This window comes from Colobus angolensis, unplaced genomic scaffold (assembly GCF_000951035.1).
Source record: "Colobus angolensis palliatus isolate OR3802 unplaced genomic scaffold, Cang.pa_1.0 Scaffold111, whole genome shotgun sequence".
NCBI lineage: Eukaryota > Metazoa > Chordata > Mammalia > Primates > Cercopithecidae > Colobus > Colobus angolensis.
In genome coordinates, this window is record NW_012112142.1 from 2,183,543 (window position 1) to 2,206,132 (window position 22,590).

At 34.6% G+C, this 22,590-nt stretch overlaps 1 protein-coding gene across 1 annotated transcript in view; it reads left to right on the top strand.

Moving 5' to 3' along the window:
- LRBA (LPS-responsive vesicle trafficking, beach and anchor containing) overlaps positions 1 to 22,590 on the top strand; it is a 785,611-nt gene that overhangs the window by 205,780 nt on the left and 557,241 nt on the right. Inside the window, exons 32-34 of the mRNA XM_011956584.1 lie at positions 7,534 to 7,612; positions 9,478 to 9,611; positions 17,150 to 17,211. Coding sequence (XP_011811974.1) covers positions 7,534 to 7,612; positions 9,478 to 9,611; positions 17,150 to 17,211 — 275 coding nt within the window. The remainder of the gene's footprint in view (positions 1 to 7,533; positions 7,613 to 9,477; positions 9,612 to 17,149; positions 17,212 to 22,590) is intronic.

Here is a 22,590-nt window from a genome sequence, read left to right on the forward strand (position 1 = left end):
AATTTTTTTCTACTTTGAAACCAAAAGCTGCAATTGTATCAAAGTTTTGTCTGCCTTGCTTTTTATTTTATAATTTTTTTTCAAAAATTAATCGACTTTTTTAGATCAGTTTTAAGTTTACAGGAAAATTGAGTTTGAAGTACAGAGAATTCTCAAATACCCTCTCATTCTCTCCCTTGCTGGTTTCCCCTGGCCCAGTGAGAATTACAAAGGAAAATGGGCATGAAACTCTAGCAAGTTTTTTATCTTTATTGTTCAATTATACTCTGATGCCTCTTTTTTTTTTTTCCTTTGGAGAAGAAATAATTTGGTAATTCATTTGCAGCTGGGTATGCACATTTCCACTTCTCCACCCCATCCAAAGTCCTTTAAAAAAAAGAATCAACTATGGTTTTTCTAGAGTAGTCCCTTTTGTGAAAAATGCAATAGTTATTAATATCTATGAAATGATTTACATGCCATCTTTTAAATTCAGTTATAGTAAAATTTTCAGTAACATCCCAAATCAAATGTGATTTCAGAAATTCAAAGTACACTGAGTAAAATATTTTCTCATACTGCCCTCTAGTTTCAGTTTAGGGAACAGAGTAAATAGGACCCTTTGATTGCTTTTAAGTCTATTCTTTAAAATTTAAGTCATGGAGTTTTCAGAAGAGATAAGAAACAGCAGAGACATATGGGTAATATTTTACATGTAACAGTATTATACATTTCTCTCTGAAGCCATTGTATTTTTTCCAGTAAATTTATTGTAATTTAAAATACTCACTTTGAAAAACTGTATGCAGAATTACAAAACAGTTTGCTATCTTGAAGACTGTTGTATTTATTGGCAAAATCTACAAAACCCTGTACCATTGATCCAGCTCATAATGTATCTTATTTTTCTGTTGCTTAAATTTTGTATGATTTTTGATGGAGTTTCTAAAATGGTTACCAATTTTTTTTTCTATCTTGAACTAGAATTTTAAACTTTTCTCCCCTCCTAACCCCACCCCCATTTAAAAAAAAATAGTTATTCCTTTTTCAGTTATTTCAAGTCTTCCTGTGATGATGGTCTTTCTGTTTACCATTTATTTTGGTTTCCACATCTGACTCTTCTTTTTCCTCTTTCACTGTGCTCTTGTTACTGTCATATGGGTTCTCCATTTCAGTGTATTGCTTCTGTTTTATTCCGTTAATTGATGCCATGAACATTACTGCCTTGATAAGAAAAATCTAACCTAATCTAGTGTTTTTGGTTGTCCTGCTTGTTACTCTTCTACCGCCCCACTTTACCTACTTTTGCCTGCTGTACTTGCCCTTGCACTTGTTAAGTACTCATTTCCACATGGAATCCACCCCAACCCCTCAAATAGTTCTCTCTCCTTTGTCAATATTTTTTTTAACTGATACATTTTTGTTTTCTTTTTGGTGGGTCTCTTGATTTAAGTTATTTGCCATTAAAAGAAGTAGATAAATATATAGACGGTTCCAACTTAACAATTTTTTGACTTTATAATGGTGTGAAAGCAATACACATTCAGTAAAAATTGTACATCAAGTTATCTGTATGACCATTCTATTTTTCACTTTCAATACAGTATTTAGTAAAGTATGTGATATATCTAATACATTATTATAAAATAGGCTTTGTGTTAAATGCATTTGTGACCTAGAATATAGATGCTCCTTGACTTATGATAGGGTTACCTCATGATAAACCATTGTTAGTTGAAAATATCGAAAATTGAAAATGCATTTAATGCATCTAACCTACCAAACAGCATAGCTTAATCTACCCTATCTTAAATGTGCTCAGAACACTTACATTATCCTACAGTTGGGCAAAAAATTTACTTGATAGAAAATACGAGGTTTCTGCTATGACACTCATATTTTCTGTTATATATTCACATGATACCTTCAAGGAAATTCCCATTTGTGGATATTTGGAAATTTTGATATTAAAATGAGACACATTTTACATGTGGTACAATTAAAGAGAAACTAAGATAGATACTTATCACAGAAACAGAGTTAAAACTTGCCAGGTTTATATGAGGTCAAAGCTTTTTCTATGAAAATATTATCACTGAAATAATTTTATAACCCATAGAAATTGATAATTTGTTTGCATTTTGAAATAATATACATTATTAAGACTATAATTAACATACAAAACTTTTTTGGTGTACAAATTTCAAATTTTAATTTGAATAGCATACCTTGGCTTATGCAGCATTTTATCAACCAAAAGAACTAGTCTAAAAGCAACAATTGTATCTTCTAATTAATAAGTATTAAAAGATATTCATCAGAGGATAAGACATATCCTTTATTGCATGTTTTCAAAGAAAATAAAAGCAAAAGTGATTTTAGTAAATATATCAAAATCTGGAAATTTTATAGTCATCAGCAAAGATTTGATTACCTAGAATACAGTATCCTTTCTTTTTTCTTTTCTTTTTTTTTTTTTTTTTTTAAATTGAGACAGGGTCTTTCTCTGTTTCCTAGGCTGGAGTTCAGTGGCACAGTCATAGATCACTAAGCCTTGAACTCCTGGGCTTGAGTGATCCTTCTGCTTCAGCTTCCCAGGTAGCCAGAATTACAGGTGTGTGTCTCCATTCCTGGCTAATTTTAAAATTTTTGTAGAGACAGGGTCTTGCTCTATTGCCCAGACAAGCCTTGAAATCCTGGCTTCAAGTGATCCTTCCACCTTCACCCAGTATCCCTTCTTGTATGTTAAAATATTATTACTCTTTTTCCAATATGCTGTTTCTCTGTACTGCAAAGCATACATGAATAAATCAAAATTGAAACTAGCTCAATAAAGGAACTAAGTATACTGTTCACTAATTTATATGCCTGGTGTTTGCTACTTTGCAAAATTTAGTAATTCTACCACTTACTAGAATATTAGACAGTATCTGTTTATCAGAGCCATATATATTATTAATTAGTACTTTTTTAATATTAGGGAAATATTTGAGTCATAACCATATTGCTTTGTGTAAGATTTGGACCAATAGGTTTATTTTTATTCATTCAATAGGATTTATTTAATTAGTTTTTATTGGGCATATAGACGATCCCTGGCTGAATTTACTGGTTCAGAAAAAAGAGAGAGAAATGCAGTGTTAATGTGTTTAGGGGTTAAAAAATTGGCATTTGTTTTAATGATTCTTTATTGCAAGGGACATTAGTTATTTAGACCCGCAGGGACCTTAAATAAACAATTGCCTACTCCCCAGATAGATGCTAGACAGATGATATATTTGCATTTTCCTTTTTGTCCTTTTGAATGTCTGGAAAACTGTCAGTTTGAAGGAGCCAGTTTATCAGTGCTAGGATAAGGAAAAGATAAGTGAGTATCATTCCACATGTTGGAGGTAGCTTCTGCATTTATATATTTGTGATCATTTGCTGGAAATATTTAATGATAATTTAATTTAAAACAAATTGATTGAAAGTTTATATTTTTATCTGAGTTGAAAAAATACAGAATGTGTTTGGATATTACATTTTTTTCCCAGCAGAAATGGAGAACAACCTAGTGTGAAATTACTGATGTATTTAGTTTATTCTTTCATGTGATTTTTTTCTTATAACTGTTGCTGGTTAATTTATTATCCTTGTTGGTAAAGTGTCTTCTTATGACTTAAGACATTTTGTAAAACATCTCTTTCTGCTGTATTCTCTTTTAGAATTGAAAATTGGCATTACTTCTAGGGTAGTGTGAGGAAATAATTTTTGTTACTGCTTTATTTAGAAGCAACAATGTTGCTTTTCTTTTTCACATTTCTAATACACATTTCTCATTAAAATTTGTATCATTTACAACAGTGGGCAGGGTGTGATGGTTTACACCTGTAGTCTCAGCACTTTGAGAGGCTAGGGTGGAAGGATCACCTGAAGCCAGGAGTTCAAGGCTAGCTTGGGTAACTTTTCACTTCAAGAAATTAAAAAATTGGCTGAACGCGGTGGTACATGCATATAATCTCACCTACTCAGAAGGCTGAGGCAGGAGGATCACTTGAGTCCAGGAATTCAGGACTGTGGTGAGCTGTGATCACACCAGTACACTCCAGCCTGGGCAACAGAGCAAGACCTCATCTCTTAAAACAAAAAACAAAACAAAAAAAAACCACAATAAACCAATTAACACAATAAAGGCTAATTTTGCCTAAAGCCTCATACATACTTTCCCTGCCTCCCCTTTTTTTCCCCCTAAAGCATCATACATACATTTTTTGGGGAAGGATTTATTTTTTCCATTTCTGCTTTTAAGTAAATGGGACCTTATGTGTTCCTTTGTATTAGCGTCAGAAAAGCTCAAGAAAATCCATCAATAATGCTAATAGAGAAAATGTCTGATACATTGCAATAAGAAATGGTCTTCAGGCCAGGTGCAGTGGCCCACGCCTGTAATCCCAGCACTTTGGGAGGCTGAGGCAGGTGGATCACGAGGTCAGGAGATCGAGATCATCCTGGCTGACACGGTGAAACCCTGTCTCTACTAAAAATACAAAAAATTAGCCGGGTGTGGTCGTGGGCGCCTGTAGTCCCAGCTACTTGGGAGGCTGAGGCAGGAGAATGGCGGGAACCCTGGAGGCGGAGGTTGCAGTGAGTCGAGATCACGCCATTGCACTCCAGCCTGGGAGACAGCGAGACTCCATCTCAAAAAAAAAAGATTTTCAAAAACTATCACCAGTAAAAAAAACAGAAATATTTTATTAATCACTGGTAACAGTCAATGACCCACTGTGATTCATTGATCATATTGTTGTCAAGAACTTAGAAAATTGCAGGTGTCATGTACCGAGTGTAATAAAGCCAATGGGTCTGTGAAGTACTTCACTGAGTGTTGTATATGATTTTAGGATTGGACCTGACTCTTAGAAGTGCCGGATACCAAAGAGTGAAAAAACGTTTTTCAACTTCGCTGGTCTTCCCCTCTAATTTGAAATTTTATTGTGAAAAATACAAAAATAGCAATATTTTTATGATGAAATGTGAGTTGATATATATACTTTTAAAAATTGTCACAATGGGCTGGTCATGGTGGCTCATGCCTATAACCCTGGCACTTTGGGAGGCCAAGGCCGAAGGATTGCTTGAGACCAAGAGTTCGAGACCAGCCTGGGCAACATAATGAGACTCTGTCTCTACCAAAAAAAAAAAAAATAGAAAATAGACGGGTGTGGTGATATGCACCTATGTTTCCAGCTACTTGGGAAGCTGAGGCAGGAAGAGGGCTTGAGTCCAGGAGTTGAAGGCTGCATTGAGCTCTGATCACACCAATGCACTCCAGCCTGGGTGAGAGAGCAAGACCCTGTGTCAAAAAAAGAAAAATAAAAAATAATTGTCAGCATGATGAAGTGTGTGCTTTAGCTTCATTTTTAAATGAATCCTATGCGTCCTGACCACCAGTCACTTGGTTAGAGTTTTTAGGTACAGTTAGATCTCAGCTGAACAGGATGGTGAGGAAGGTAGGACTGTAAGCAATACAAAGCTTCCAGTATAAAGGAAAGTCAACTTTGATTATCAAGGGAATGGGAAAGGAAGTATGTTGTGGAAAAGAAAGATTAACTATAGTTAAGTTCATTTTGTACTAGGAATGTGCTCACTCTAAGAGGTGGGCTCAGTAATCATCCAGAGGATAATTGTGGAAGATTGCTGCATTGCCTGCTTTCCAAAAGGAACCAAGCTTGTTGGGGGGTAAAATTGTCTAGATTTTTGGATCCTTAGATTTGACTGAGACCTGGTAATCAGAACTGAGGGTTGTTGATCAAGTACTGCCTAAAAAACAAGCATGTTTCAGGAAAGCTCAAAATTGCCTCAGATCCTTGCTGTTTTTTCATCAGTTTAAATCCACAGAACCTCTGATTAGGTCCTGGCTATGCTTATCTGTATCCAGAATTTGCCTTACCAAAAAGAGCACATTGAATCAGCATGCCTAGATACAATTGAAGTGAGCCTGAGGGAGTTCTGGGAGTGGTGTGAAGCAGAGGGAAGTGTTGTGTTGTGTGTGTTGTGTTGTATTGTTATTGTATTGTATTGTATTGTATTTTAAGACAGGGTCTTGCTTTGTCACCCAGGCTGGAGTGCAGTAGTGCAGTCTTGGCACACTTCAACCTCTGCCCTCTAGGCTCAAGTGATCCTGTCACCTCAGCTTCCCAAGTAGCTGGGACCACAGGCACACACAACCATGCCTGGCTACTTTTTTGTATTTTTAGTAGAGACAGGGCCTCGCCATGTTTCCCAGGCTAATCTTGAACTCCTGAGCTCAAACAGTCCTCCTGTCTTGGCCTCCCAAAGTGTTGAGATTACTGGCATGAGCCACTACACCTGGCCAAAAATGGCAATTCTTCTTCTTCTTTTTTTTTTTTTTTTGAGACAGAGTCTCACTTTCTCACCCAGGATGGAATACAATGGTGTTTGATCAGTGGGAGCCCCTTCAAGCTGGCTTCAGTGTCCTGGTGACATAACCTATTATTCCTTGGACATATCCTATCATTCCTTGCTTTCTACACAGCATAACTAGATGTTTCAAACTCATTTGGTGCTTTTCTTCCACAGATCTCGAATCAGCCATTTCTTTCTTTTAGTGGAGTATAGTATTAAGAAACCAAGAGCTGGACACCAAGTGTTAAGATGTTGTTACTTCCGTGTCCTCTTAGTGGACAGAGCTAGAGGCGGTGTGTGTGTTTGCGTGTGTGTGTGTGTGTTTGTATATAAAAGTCTATAAAAATGTATACTGTCATTCACATATTATTACCATCTCTCTATTGCAACCATGATTTCACATAGATATGAATTTTACAATTCTTAGTTTTCTCTTTTCCTTGAATTCCCTTCTCACACTGGCTCCGGTAACTTTCTCTGGGCCAACACGACCTCCAGCCTGATGCAGGTGCTTTCCTTGATGTGTTTCTAATAACTTTTGAACTGAAAGATTCAACAATGTTTGGGAAAGAGGGCCCTTATTCTCTTTAAAGCATAGTGTTTTTGTATTTGCACATAATGGGAAAATAACTGATAATAGTTGTGATACAAGATTACAGATTCTCAGAGGTCTAGGCTTCTAACCCTGATTACATTTGTTGCTGCAGTTTAGTCCTTCAGTAGTGATTTGATAACTGAATAAGGATAGTTTTCATGGTAATGGAGGTTTAAAGCTAAATTTGGAATGTAGGTGTTTCTGTGTTGTTGCCATATTAAAAAAATACTTTTACTTGTAACTTTCTGTTGACACTTGGTGTTGAATAGAAGGAATTGTGAACCTTATTTCGGGAGTCAGGATTTACTTTTCTCTTGCTTTTTCAGCTCACAATTAGAAAGATTGTTCTGGCATGATAATTGAGCTTGTAGCTGAGGTTTATATATGAAAGGATTTAGTTGTTAATTGTTAGATTTTAATGTTACCTAAATAGTAATGACATAAAAATACATTATAATGCTTTTATTGACTGTTATAATGACATTCTTTTTATTTAAATCTTCATAACTAAAAGCAGAAAATTCCTATAGATGGTGATTTTTCTTTTATAGGCAGTAGATCATCTAATGCAAAATTGCCCTCGGTTCCAACAGTTGATTCAGTTTCACAAGACCCGGTTTCAAATATGAGGTATTTAAGCTATTAACTTGAATATTGTGATTCATACCTTTTGATGACTTTTTAAGCTATCTAGGTTTATTTTACTTCATTTTATTTCATTTCTTTCTTTCAACATATATATATGACATTTAGAGGCTTGGGAACATTTTAGAGGTTCATTTTCGTTTGAAAGATTATAAGATGTACAAGTCATTTCATGATATACAAGTCACTTCATGAGAAGTGACTATTTGTGTTAAAAAATAATTGCTGCATGTATAGCAAATATTTACATAAGCTTATGACTTATGTTTCAAATGATTGCAAATTGAAAGTATGGAATTTGTTGTTTCTCCTCTATAAAATGCTGATGTAGGCCGGGCGCAGTGGCTCACGCCTGTAATTCCAGCACTTTGAGAGGCCGAGGCAGGCGGATTACTCGAGGTCAGGAATTCAAGACCAGCCTGGCCAACATGGTGAAAACCCATCTCTACTAAAAATATATTTAAAAAGTAGCCAGGTGTGGTGGTGAGCACCTGTAGTCCCAGCTACTCGGGAGGCTGAGGCAGGAGAATCACTTCAACCCGGGAGGCAGAGGTTGCAGTGAGCAGAGATCATGCCACGGCACTCCAACCTGGGAGACAGAGAGAGACTCCATCTCAAAAAAAAAAAAAAAAAAAATGCTGGTATAAGTGGTAGCCAATCGGCCAAAGCCACAGTGATACTGAATTGTAGATAGATTTTTATTGTCACTTACCTTGTTTAATTGGGTTTCAGAGTTTAATTTTGAATGCTATGAGTGTATTTTCTACCACTGGAGTCTTAGTGGCCAGAGTCCTTGATTTTCTTTACCACAATTGGGAAATCCATTAGACACTACAAATGTAGGTACTTGAGTGCTTCGAGTGTAGCTAGTATTTACGATACTATTCAGGGATAACAAGTTCTATGAGTTGTATAGAAGAAAATAGTATTTAGAGTAGTGCCTGTGAGGAGATGTTATTCACAGCAAAATTTATATATATTTGTGTTGATAGTTTCAGTAGCAACTGCTTTCTTGGTGGTATGAATAGGAGGTACTCCTAGTGTGAATAGTAGATAACTAGTGGCTCTTTATGTATACGTTTAATTTGTAAGTTAGCAACTGAAGCTGTGGATATCTGTGAATTTTCTGAAATACTGTGGACTTTAAAAACAAAAGTCATTAAATGTATCTGTGTATATATATATGAATACATGTATATATAATCACAAATAAATATTAATATATTTTATATATTTATGGCACATTTGCAACTATCTCAGTTTATTAATATAACTATCAACAAAATGATAGTTTTGTTATAATTTGCCTTTAAAGTATATTATTTTCAGGAGAAAAATAATTAACATTGCATTAGAGAGGAATTATTGACTTCAATAAAAAAGAACTGTTTTTTATAATTTATAAGCACTCAACATCTGTTGAGTCTGTACTATATGCTGTAACTGTGAATTTTAAAATGAAGTCATGGTTCTTGAACTCAGTGTGCTAATGGTTTAGTGGTAAATAGAAAAATTTGTTGAAGACTTGATGAGAATTTATTTAGATTATGATGGGCCTAAAAACAAACTGCTCTTAACCGGCCGGGTGAGACTCCTAGTAAGTACTGATGCTTGGAGTGGTTGTTAACCAGGATGTTTGTTGGAGATTGTAGGGGCAAGCTAGATCAGGATAAAAACGAATATTTTTGGCAGAAGGACTGCTATACATAGCAGTAATGTTTCTTTAGGTGATTTTTAATTTTTTTATATAATTATATATATATATCTATGGAAACACATCTTTATTTTCAAAACTAGAAAATTGATACAATCTGTTGAATAGTTCAAGTAACTTAATGTCTTTTCATTAGTATTACAGAGAGGCTTGAACATGCTTTGGAAAAGGCAGCTCCTCTCCTTCGTGAGATTTTTGTGGATTTTGCACCTTTTCTTTCTCGGACACTTCTGGGTAGCCATGGACAAGAACTACTTATAGAAGGAACAAGTAAGTGATTTTTCTTTATTTTATTTGTATGCATTTATATATCAGGATTAAAAACTTACATGGATGATGAGATAACATGGAGTTTCATTGTTTACGTGTTGCCAGCCTTTGACAAGGTTTCTCATAGTCTTTGTCTTTTGAAGAATGTGTCACGTGTCTATTATGTTGTAATCTTCAAGATTTTTATCAGTGATTTGGATGAAACATAGAATTATATGTTGAACCAAAGAACTAAGACTTTTTTTTGATACGTTAAAATTAACTTTGAGAGCAACGAATTGGAGAGACTAGTGTCACAGGATTTTACTTGAACTTAGATCCATATGAACAACAATGTATTGCCACATAAATAAGGAACACATTGTTATTAGTAGAATAATGTTTTAAAAATAGAGGTAACAGCATTTTACTCTATACTGCTTACATCATTCATAGATTACTGGGTCTTCTAGGTAATGTACTTTGAGATTGTCAAACTAGATAGCATGCTGAGGTAGGTTGCTGAGGGAATTGGAAACCATGCTATTTATGGAGTGAATGAGGAATAATGAGACCTTTCCTTTTTTTTGTTTTGTTTGTTTGTTTTTGGCACATGGGGCATTGCCATGTAGTGAGTCCCTTCGAATATTAGAGAGAGAGAGACTTAACCAAGTGAAAGTAGATTTACCGTAAATTTCCTCGGAAAGCAGATAGTAGTTCAATAGAGGATAATTTCTTAAATAATGAGTTTAAGAGTTTAACAGACTGACTTGAAAATACCAATCTTCATCTTCGTACCTAGGATTTAAGTAGTTTGAGATACCTATATTTGTTTAAGATACCTATATTATGAGTTAAGATACCTATATATAGTTTCAGATATCTATATTTGAGTATTAACTGTGCAATATGAGCACTTTGTTTGACCCTTACAGTATCAGTAGGTAAGTATGAAGCTTTAGCTAGGAATTTCATCTCTTCTATAGATGTAAATGGAGTTGGTGATGAGTGATATTTTCATGCAGTCAAAAAGTAACAATGAATTTATTTGAAAAAGAAAGTTCAGACTTTAGAAATACTTAAGTTTGGAATAGCAATTTCCTTAGATCTATTGAAGGATATAATTTATTTAGTGATGAACCATTTGATGAAGAAATGAATGACTTTTACTTATGAAATAATATAATTTGGAAAGAATTGAATTTTAAAAATTGAAGAGTCTATATTTCAGGGCTTTTCCCTAATTTATAGTTTCATATATGAAACTTTTTTTTAAAAGTGGTGTAACAACTTATGAACTATGTTTAATTTTATTACAGTGAGTAAGATGTGTGTATTAAATACAGCTTCTCAGTATTGCAAGACATTGTTGCTTATTGGTCTTTGAATTTTATAACAGATAAGATAGGATCATATTAAATACCCAGAAGAATTAGGAATGGACACTTCTATATTCCCGAACAAAATTTAATTTAGAATCATTTTTTACCAATAAATTTTGGTAAAACTGTAAGAAGGAAGAAGGTGTACTATTGCTCATGTATAAACTTGAGCAGTGCATATTCATTGGATTATGTTCGTAAAAATAGCAAACAAATCTAAGAGTTGTTATGTGACTTACGTATTTTACGTTGTAAGGAATGTTTTGGATTGTGGTTTCATGTACTGTAAAACAGAAAGGATTTAAAAAGAGGTGATTATGCCATAGTACTGTACAAGCAGCATGATACTGTACAGAAAGCATTAGTATAAATGGCAGGAGACTTTGGTTTTCATTCTGTCCTTGCCAGTGACTAGCTGTGTGACCAAACATTACAAAGCTTCTTAATCTTTAAAAAATATTCTTATGAGTTTTTTAGTTATAAAAATATTTTAATGAAAATTTCAAATTTTCACAAAGTAGGAAGTACAGTATCTGTTAACTTATTACCAGCTGTCCAAACCATATTCATTTTTCCATAATTATTTGATATCTCTACTTCCCTTTATTTTGCTTTAGTATTTAAAACTATCTTAGATGTTATGTCATTCAACCCTTGAATACTTAATAGCATGTAAAAAAAGATGTTTTCTTACATAATCACAATGCTGTTATTACACCTAATAATAGTAACACTAGTTTCTTTTTTTTTTTTTTTGGAGACGGAGTCTAGCTCTGTCGCCCAGGCTGGAGTGCAGTGGCAGGATCTCGGCTCACTGCAAGCTCCGCCTCCCGGGTTTACGCCATTCTCCTGCCTCAGCCTCCCGAGTAGCTGGGACTACAGGCACCCGCCATCTCGCCCGGCTAGTTTTTTGTATTTTTTTTTAGTAGAGACGGGGTTTCACCGTGTAGCTCAGGATGGTCTCGATCTCCTGACCTCGTGATCCACCCGTCTTGGCCTCCCAAAGTGCTGGGATTACAGGCTTGAGCCACCGCGCCCGGCCAACACTAGTTTCTTAATGTCCTCTAATACCCAGCCCATATTTATCTTTAAGAAATATATATATGTGTATATACAGATATATATGTGTATGTATATATATGTATATATGTGTGTGTGTATATATACATATATACACACACATATGTATATGTGTGTGTACATATACTTTTTTTTTTTTTTTAAGACAGAGTCTCACTGTGCCGCCCAGGCTGGAGTGCAGTGGTGTGATCTTGGCTCACTGCAACCTCTGCCTTCCAAGTTCAAGCGATTTTTGTGCCTCAGCCTCCCTAGTAGCAGGGACTACTAGCATATGCCACGAGACTGGCTAAATTTTGTATATTTTGTAGGGATGGTGTTTCGCCACACTAGTAGCAGGGACTACTAGCATATGCCACGAGACTGGCTAAATTTTGTATATTTTGTAGGGATGGTGTTTCGCCATATTGCCCAGGCTGGTCTCAAACTCCTGAGCCCCAGCAATCCTCCGGCCTTGCCTCCCAAAGTGCTGGGATTACAGGCTTGAGCCACTGCAACTGGCCATATGCCCTGTATATTTTGAAGACTTAAAGTTAAAGCTAAAAGTTAAATTAGGTGTAATATTTCATATTACATCATGCCTGGAATCTCCTGTAACCTGATTTTCTCAATTGTAGTGATGTTAATTAACCCTCTTTTTCAAGTAGTTATAACCCTTTGTAAGGGTTAATTTTTCTAAAGAGACTTTCCAAAGGACAAAGAGAACACAGCTGGAACATTTTTAATTATGTCTTACAATTATTATATGTGAATTCACTGGATCCTTTTATAAATATGATCAATTATAGAGTCTTAGTGATCTTATTTTTTCTGTATCTTGAAACATTTTGCTATTTCACTATTACACATCAGCTGTTCTTTGCTGTGGACTAAAATTAAAAAAAAACAAGAAACCCATGAGTACTGGAATTGCGCATGGAGTGATGGTGGAAAAAAAATAATTACTCGTTTATTACCCTCTGTCGTTGTATTGCTTTACCCAAAGTTTTGCATTGTGGTTTTTTTTGAGGCAGAGTCTCACTCCTACGCCCAGACTGGAGTGCAATGGTGTGATCATGGCTCACTGCAGCCTTGTCTTCCTGGGCTCAGGTGATCATCCCACCTCAGCCTCTCAGGTAGTTGGGACTACAGGTGCACGTCACCATGCCTGTCTAATTTTTTAAAAATTTTATTTATTTATTTATAGAGATGGGTTTTGCTGCATTGCCCAGGCTGTTCTTGAACTTCTGGCCTCAAGTGATCCACCTGCTTCGGCCTCCCAAGATGTTGGGATTACAGGCATGAGCTACTGCATTCTGCCCGCACTGTGTTTTAAGAAAGTATAAACTTGCAGTCTCAATGGGGCCAAAACTTTTTTTGGGGTAGGCAAAAAAATATCTTAGATATTACAATGGTTTGTGACCCTCCAAAGGGTCACAGTATCTCTGTACAGCATATGAACATGTTATTTAGCAGGAAGGACTTCATCGTGCTAAATTTGTGTGATAATTTGAGACAAGAACCTGGGCCATCTCATTTTTCTAAAAAGACATGTTCTTCTGTCTTGTGGGATGATTATGTACCACAGTTTACTTGATACAGTTTCTAAGTAGATAAATGCTAAAGGCAGGTGTGCATATAATGATGACTAGAAGGAAAAGTTTATATGGAAATAAAAAATTCAGTGGATTGATTATTCTAAATGTTTGTAAATCTGAACAAGAAAATATTTTGCAAGTCTCTAGCAAAGAAGATGTCTGTCCTCTCTTTAACGAAAGTTTTAGTCATCCAATTTTTCCAAAATGTTGGATTTGATGATATAAATTCAGGAAGGGAAACCAGAATTTATGATAAGCTAGAGCCTATTAAACATGTATTTGAAATTTGGACTTAGTGTTTACAAGATGGATGTGTTTCAGATTAATGATCAGCATTTAGTTTTATCTAAAAGATAATGCTCATTTGGAGTATATGTATATACCTTCAAAACCAGGATAATATGGAGTAAAACTTCTTGAGTTTATTATCCTTAAATTCTTATTAAAATTTCTCATGTTTATTACCATCCTATTTTAAAAAATAAGATGACTTAAATATAAAAAACAAGAGGATTCTTATATTCCAGATAGTAAATAGTCATGACTGTATTTTCATGGTATACTTGAGGATTTAGATAGATCGATGGGTTTAGATGGCACTGGCTTACTATCTGGTAAGTCATTTGATCCTTTCACTGAAGTGATATATCTGGGTGAGTCTCCACTGAAGAAATTGCAGTGGTCTTGGATCATAAAATCCCAGATTAGTGCAGGTATAAAACTCTTGACTTGGCATCCCGAATTTGTCCTTTTAAAAAGACTAACATTTTCTATCTTTGAAAAGCCAACCAAAAAATAATCAAACCAAACCCTATTATTCTACTATTCTACTGAGAGTTTTAGAGAGGTCACATTGTGAGCTGGTTCAAATCTGTAAGCTTGCAGTACTTCGTTTCTTTTGATTGAGACAGTAATAGGGTGTGTGTGTTTGTGGGTGTATAAAATGAAAATGATAGTTCTGGCAGTAACTTACAACTTGACCTTAAGGTTTTAGGACCTTCCTTTGGGTAATTCTTAGAGTATGACTGAATCTGAAGAGAGATCTACAGGTTTATTATTTGTTTTTTCGCACATGTGATGAGTGTCATCCATTGGCAAAAATTTAGGTCAAAAATAGAAGTGATGTAATTCTACATTTTGATGTTAAGTTCCTTGTTGGGGTTATCCTCTGTTTCTTTGCTCCCAGTGTTATTTTTGTCTTTACAGTACCAGTGTCCTTTAGACAGGGAGCTTAAGGTCTGTTATCAGGTCTCTCTTGTCTTCTGAAGCCTCTACTCATTCAGAATTGAACATACTCTCCACTCTGCCCTGCAATGCATCTTCCACCACTCTCCTCCAAATTAATTGTTCAAACCAAACTATGAAATGTTATTTGACCTTTTACTAGCTTGGTCAGTGAATACATTTTTTCCTGAATATTCATCTCCAACTGGAAAGTAGCTGTGAACCTTCTTCTGGTTTGTTAGCCTTTATTATTAGACAATAAGACTGAAATAAATAAATAGAAATGTGTATGTATAACATTTTTCTTAAGAATATAGGTATATGGTCTGGGTATGGTGGCTCACATCTGTAATCCCAGCACTTTGGGAGGCCAAGGTGGGCGAATCACCTGAGGTCAGGAGTTTGAGACCAGCCTGGCCAACATGGTGAAACCCCGTCTCTACTAAAACTACAGAAATTAGCTGGGCGTGGTGGTGGGCACCTGTAATCCCAGCTACTTGGGTGCTGAGGCAGGAGAACTGGTTGAACCTGGGAGGTGGAGGTTGTGGTGAGCCAAGATCGTGCCATTGTACTCCAGCCTGGGTGACAGAGCGAGACAACGTCTCAAAAAAAAAAAAAAAAATATATATATATATATACACACACACACACACATACACACACACAGAGACATATATACGTATATGTATATGTATGAAATATGATAAGTGTGGTGAGAGGGACAAAGGAGCACCTATAAATCTCCCTAATTTTGTATAGCTCAAGGTCTTTTTTGAAAAATTACTGTTTTTCATTATCTGAATAGATATATAATAAAAGGGCCCAATGGCAGGAATTCTAGTTTTTATAGAATAAAGCAATAAGGATTGACGACCTAATAATAGAAAGATCCGAATTTACTTTCTGGAAATAATGGGCTTTGAAGTTGGAGCAAAACTGAACTTCTTTTATTATCTAGGTTAAATTTAAGGAAAAGAGGCAAGGTTTCAGACCAGCAGAGGGCTACACCTGCAGTAAGAGATGGACTATTGCTTGCCTTTTATTTCGGCCTTGACAGCATTAGCCTGAGGAGCCATGTTCATCTTAGGCCTACAGATATCACACTATAGTTAATAACTTGCTTCCTAATACAATATAGAGACATTCTATAGCTAATTTTCTTGCCAGTGCTGACACTGTTACCATCATTGCTATATTACATATTCTTTCAGACATTGAGAAAAATGGTTCTAACATTTTTTAAAAAGTGAAAGGGGTGAACAGCCCTTTTAACTTCAATGCTATTATAAGGCTAAAAAATGCCAACATGTGCTATCATTAGGTTGGAAGCATTAGTATTTAAACAGGGAAGGAGAAAGAACTAAAGAGAAAGATAAAGGGAATGGATAGGGTACCTGGAAGAGTTTTCATCGGGAGAAAAAAGAAGGTAATAGGGTGTTTAAGAGCCATCAGGAATTATTTTTAGATGTTATGCTCTGGAACCTAAGCCTGTGTTTGCCTAGAAAAATGTAGAATAAAAAAATTGTAATTTTTCTGATTATTAGTAATGCAATTTAATAATTTAGTCCCTTTAATTGTTGGCATTGCTTTTTAAAGATACTAATTATAAAACGTTCTTTGAATGAACTACTTTATATTTTATTGGTAATTAAAACCAAAGACTTACTTTAGATAGGTATTAATTCTATAAAATATCGTTTCTAAAGATATTTTTGGTGAACCAAAATGAAACATAAAAGTAAATGAATTAATTTATAAGAAATCAAGAATATATAACAGGCAACGGCTTGCATTTCTGTTAAGGTTTAGTGTGAGGTCAGAGGTCAAGGTACTAATAAGAGTGTTTGGGATGTCTGCTGCCATGAAACAAAATGGAAACTTGATTGATAGCTAGAGGGTTGAAGGGAGAGAGTGTGGTGGAGAAAGCAAAGGTCAGGGAGCCATTTCCCTTCTCTGCATGTATAATGATCAACTCTCTCCAAAACAAAATGTAGATGATATTGATCAATATGGCATATGTTGTGCACATTTCTGTGAGTATTGTGAAATGTCATTATATATGAAGTTGTAATAAATGTTTTAGTATTTTGAAAGCTGAAATGGAATACTTCACAAAAAATGGTGGTAGTTTTGAAGCCAGCTTTAAACTAACTATAGTGTACCTTATTTAATCATGTGATTAAATGTGTACTATTAATAGTTTGAAAAAATAATTTGAAAAAACAGTTTGGATGAAATTTTAACAAATCCTTATTTGTTTTCTTTATAACTTTTCTTTTTAAAATTCTCTTTAAAATAGGTCTGGTTTGCATGAAGTCTAGTAGTTCAGTTGTGGAATTGGTTATGCTACTGTGTTCTCAGGTGAGTGGCAAGAATAAATGTTGAATTAAAAGTAGATTCTCATATGAATTTGTTTTCATGGGGGATTTTATATTTGCATTACTGAAATTTTTGCTATAATACAATTGTGGTTTGCTGTTTTAAAATATTTTTAGTTGAATTGCTTCTTATTTTTGATACTTGCAGATAAGTTTGAAGCAAGTATGAGAGGAAGTGAGAAACAAAAGTTTTTAGAGTCACTTTAAAAATGTCCAGATCAAATGATCGTGATAATTTCTTTGCTGTATGTATTAAGGTTATAAAAACAGATTTATTTCTATATCTTGTGGAGTGCCGTGCTGACTCCACTGGGAATCATGGGTTTACTTCCCTTTTGTGCAGAGGTTATAAAATGAGCAATAAATGATTTTGAATCCTTGTCATTGGTAATTATTTTTGACATGCACAGTAGATTTGGGAAAACATTAACAAAAAAGTGGCAGCTATCATAATAAGATGTAGAAAATAAATTCCTAAAAGCAAAATTACTTTCAGTGTTCCAAAACCTTGTACCTCATGTGGTAAAGTTTAATGATTTTTAAAAAAAACTTATGTAAAAATCATGTATCCTGCGAGGTTTTCTTTTCTGTTTTGCAATTAAACAGATGAATGTTTTTATTGAGAGTTTTCTTTGTAGTCTTTTAAAGTGATATCTTGCTGGTAGTAAATTCCCCCACTTAAAACTTTAAAATAGCCTTTTTTAATAGGAAAGGTATTGGTCTAGAGGTCAAGGGTTTTGACCCATTTCAAAACCTTTGACCTTCATTTACAACTCTCATGGTTTACTTGCCTAACGAATAAGGATAATGCAAAATTAATGTTTCTTTGCATCGATTTATTTGTTTTAGTGCCTATATGCCAAATTTATTTAGACTGTGCTGATGGACATTTCATGAATATAAATTAAAGAATCATAGAAGGTGTGAAAAATCAATACTATGCATTGTCAATAAGGTGCAATAAGAACAATTACTTCTAGAGATTACACCTAATGGATTTTTGTAATGAACTTGTGAGGAGTAGTTACTTAGTAGGCTTATTATTCTTAGATTTATTGAGAATCATGTTTCTATAATTTAATCATCTCATTTAGAAAACTCCATTTCTTCGAAAGCTGACTAGATAAAATTTCTCATTAAGTCATCTGATTAGAAATAATTGTTTCTTTCTTGGATAGAACTTGCCATATAGCATTCTTATGTCTACATGAAATTGCCCATACTTTAAAAGAGCACTCACTTTTGGTTTTGAATTTTGACAGTGAAGTTTTACTTCCTAGTTTAGAAGAATTGAATGTATTTTTGGTACATGGAAGCTATTTCCAATATAGTATATTTCATATTTTAATGTCAGGAGCTGCAAAGATAAAGAATGACATGTTTTAATACACCTATTTATCATGTATGTCACAGTACTGTTTAATACTAATACAATCAAATGGGTTATGAAGATCATGTAGTAGAGTAAGTTTCAAAAGTCAGAAATTGTCAAGGTTTTTGAGTGAATAAAATACATTATTGGGTATTTGAAGTCCTTAACATTTTTTGTTAGTTCTTCAAAAGTTCCATGGCATCTCTACAAGATGTAGCACAGTGTGAAAAATGATGTGAAAAATGAAGCTAGAATTAGCTCCAGATGTATACAGATTGTTCCGGGGTGATAATTACATTTTTCACTTTGAATTTTCCTAATTCAAAGAGGTCAACTTGGCAATCACAAAAGTGATTTATTTTGTTAAGAAGTGAACTGTCTTTTTCTACATGAAAGCTTAAGAGATATGAAATTGAATTTCAAGTCGACATTTTACAGATCCTGGGTGGGGATGGCTTGAGTTTGATTGATAATTTTTTTTGGTCTGAGATAGGGTGGGAAGCAAAAGCTACCATCTTACTAAAATTTTAATTAATTTTTTAAGAGGAGATGGAGAGGATTGAGTGCCAAAGATCGAAAGATCAGGTCAAAAACTACTTTTTAATCACATAAATAATGGGATATGCTTATGAACTTAACATCTGCAAATTTGATTTAGAACTTTACAAATTAGTTGGTGTTAATTTCATGACAATCAGCCATGCTCTGATTATTTTTCTTGAATCCATTCAAAACTTATATTCTTTTTGTGTTATTTTTAATAGGGTGTTTAACTACATTTTATTGTAAAAGAGAATTTAGAGCCTAAATTTAAGAAATGAGGAAACGATCACATTTGGTTAGCTGACAATAAAACCAAACAGATCACTATATATTTTTTTCGACTTAGATTGTAGTTTTCAATGTCCACTCATTCACCAGTAGTTGATTAGGCACCATTTCATATTTTAGTCTATCGAAATGTTAATATTGTTTGGGCAAAATGTTATTAATTAGAGTTGGAAACCTCTCATAATACTGAGCATTATATTTTTGAGTATAATTAATATATGAGGTTTGTAAAATTAGATTTATTCATCTGTTGAATCCCATGCAAAGTAATTCAAGAATGACTGAAGTTCCAAATATCAATTTAAATCCTCTTTTATTTCTTAAAATAAAACTGCTTATATTCTTCAGGAAACTATGTTCTCTGATGCAGACACACAAAATTGAACAAGTTCTCAACTGTGTTTCAGGTGGTTTTTCACAAGCATGCAACTTATTTGTGTGCCAAATTTGTTGTATATGTGTATAAACCTGTTTTAAATATATATGAATTTAAAGAAAATGTTAAATAAGTGTTTCAAGTAATATCACTCCAGCATTATATAAAGTGTTTGTGTCTTGTTCATTTGACATTAATATCATTTTTGAAAGACTTGACGTTGCGTTCAAGGCCACTTTATAAAAGCGTTGCGTTGCTTGTCCTAATTCAGTCTGACATACATTCCAATAACACTACCTCCCTTCTTGGGTTTAAAGCTAAATTTATGACTGTGCATTGTGAAGTGCATCATTTAAAAATGGTTTCAACCCAAAACATCTAATAAATAAATAATGTGTATGGCTACTCAGTAGTAGACTTTGTAGACTAGAAATCATTCCATCGGATACTCAACAGTCCACTATAGGAGAGGGCTGTCAGATAAATCTTGTGGTAGCTGCATTCATGTCCTGTAAATCACATATTATTGTCTGAGCCTTCTGCCAGGTCATCTATTCTTTTCCCATTTATCAGAAATGCATACAATATATAGAAAAACTAGAAGCACCATATAGTCTGGACTGGCATCCTGTCTGAGTAATTAATTAGCAGCAAAGGTTAATTTAAAATTCTATTTTAGTCTGATTATTCTTTAAAAAGATTTTCAACAAAATATGTAGATTGTTGCTGTTTTGGGAAATATTTTCTTTACATGAAGGTAATGATGTGAGGTTTGGTCATTTTTGACTTGTGTTTCTGTACCTCTGAATTATTTTAAAATTATAATAAGAATGAGAGTTCTTTTCTTATGATTATTTTATGTCAGTTTTATGTTTGAAATTTTTTTCCTTAATCTTTTGTAAAATGTTTCTTTATTTTTTGCTCTTCTATACTTTTCTCTAATCCCAAGTTTCTTCTCCATTTTGAGTGTATTTTTTCTGAATATATGATATTAATATTCTTTTTTATAGTTATGATTTTGTAGATGAATATTTTCAGTATGAGAAGATTATTAAAACACTTCTCTTCCACCACCCCCAAAAAACGCAAACCAGCTCTATACATTGCACAAAAGGGTCCTTTACTGTTAGGCCTCTCTTAATGCCTGTACCTCATTTCTTACCATTTATTCTCAAGCCATGCTGAACTATTTAAAGATACCCAAATATGCCATTATATTTCTGTGTCTTGGTACATGCTTTTTCTTTCCCGAAACTGCCCCTCTTTCTAACTTGGTGACTTTTGTTAGCTGTTGCTTGTCATTCAGCGCTCAGCTTAATTATCTCATTCTCTGAGGATCATATCTATAGTTGATATCTTTTTGTCTTAATTTTAGCACCCATTATAGAATTTACCACAAATTGTAAGTATAAATATGCTAATTAGTTTACTTGTTTATTGTTAGTATACCTCTTTGTTTTCTAGACTCTTATGAATCTAACAGTTATTTACGCCTTGTCTATTAATGTATTTCTGGTACCTAGCACATTATGGCTTAGTGAATATTTATGGAAAAAATGAATCAGTTAGCTAGCTCCTAGATAAATTACAATCTCTTCTGGAAAGTTTTCCTTTAATCCTCTCTTACCTAAACTGTATGCCTAAATGAGGTATTGTGCAGAACACTTACCCATACTATCTTAATTTCATTCTATATTTAAGTTGCCTGTTGTTTTCCTTTCTCTTCCATGTAGACCGCAAATTTCTTGAAGACAAGCACTGTTTTTTTTTTTTTTCTGTTGTATCCCCAGCGTCCAGTATAGTACTGTTCAACCATATAAATGTTTGTATATTTGTATAATTGATAAATCAGTGGTAACATGGATCATAAGTCACCATATTTTGGACTTTGCCTTTTGGTCTTTTTCATTAGGAAATATCCCCATACTTTCCTATGTTAATTAGTTGTTATATTAAATCTTCATTTTCATTAAGACAACTAATTTTATCATTACCAAATAGTGTAGTTGTGTTCATTTATGAGCAGGGCCTTTGGTGTTTCATTTTCTTTTGACTTAATCAAATTCACCTCATTTTTTTTTTTTTAAGACAGGATCTTCTTGCTCTGTTGCCCAGGCTGGAGTTCAGTTGTGCAGTCATGGTCCACTGCATTCGACCTCCCAGGCCTGCTTCAGCCTCCCAAGTAGCTGGGACTACAGGCACATGCCAGTACACATGGCTGATTTTTTAATTTTTTTGTAGAGATAGGGTCTCCTTATGTTTGTCAGCCTGGACCTCTTTCTTTTTTTTTTTGTTTGACATGGAGTTTCGCTCTTGTTGGAGTGCAGTGGCATGATCTTCGCTCACTGCAACCTCTGCCTCCTGGGTTCAAGCTATTTTCCTGCCTCAGTCACCTGAGTAGTTGGGATTACAGATGCCCGCCACCATGCCTGGCTAATTTTGTATTTTTAATAGAGATGGGGTTTTACCATGTTGGCCAGGCTGGTCTTGGACTCCTGACCTCAGGTGATTTGCCCGCCTTGGCCTCCCAAAGTGCTGGGATCACAGGCATGAGCCACTGTGCGCGGCCCTAAACCTAGACCTCTTTTTTAAAAAAACACTTTAGCCCAGGTGGGAGGATTGCTTGAGGCCAGGAGTTCAATACCAGCCTGGGCAACATAGCAAGACCCTATCTCTACCAAAAAGAGAAGCATTTAACCGAACTTGGTAGCATGTACCTGTAGACCTAGCTACCCTGGATGCTGAAGCAGGAGGATCGCTTGAGCCCAAAGGTTCGAGGTTGT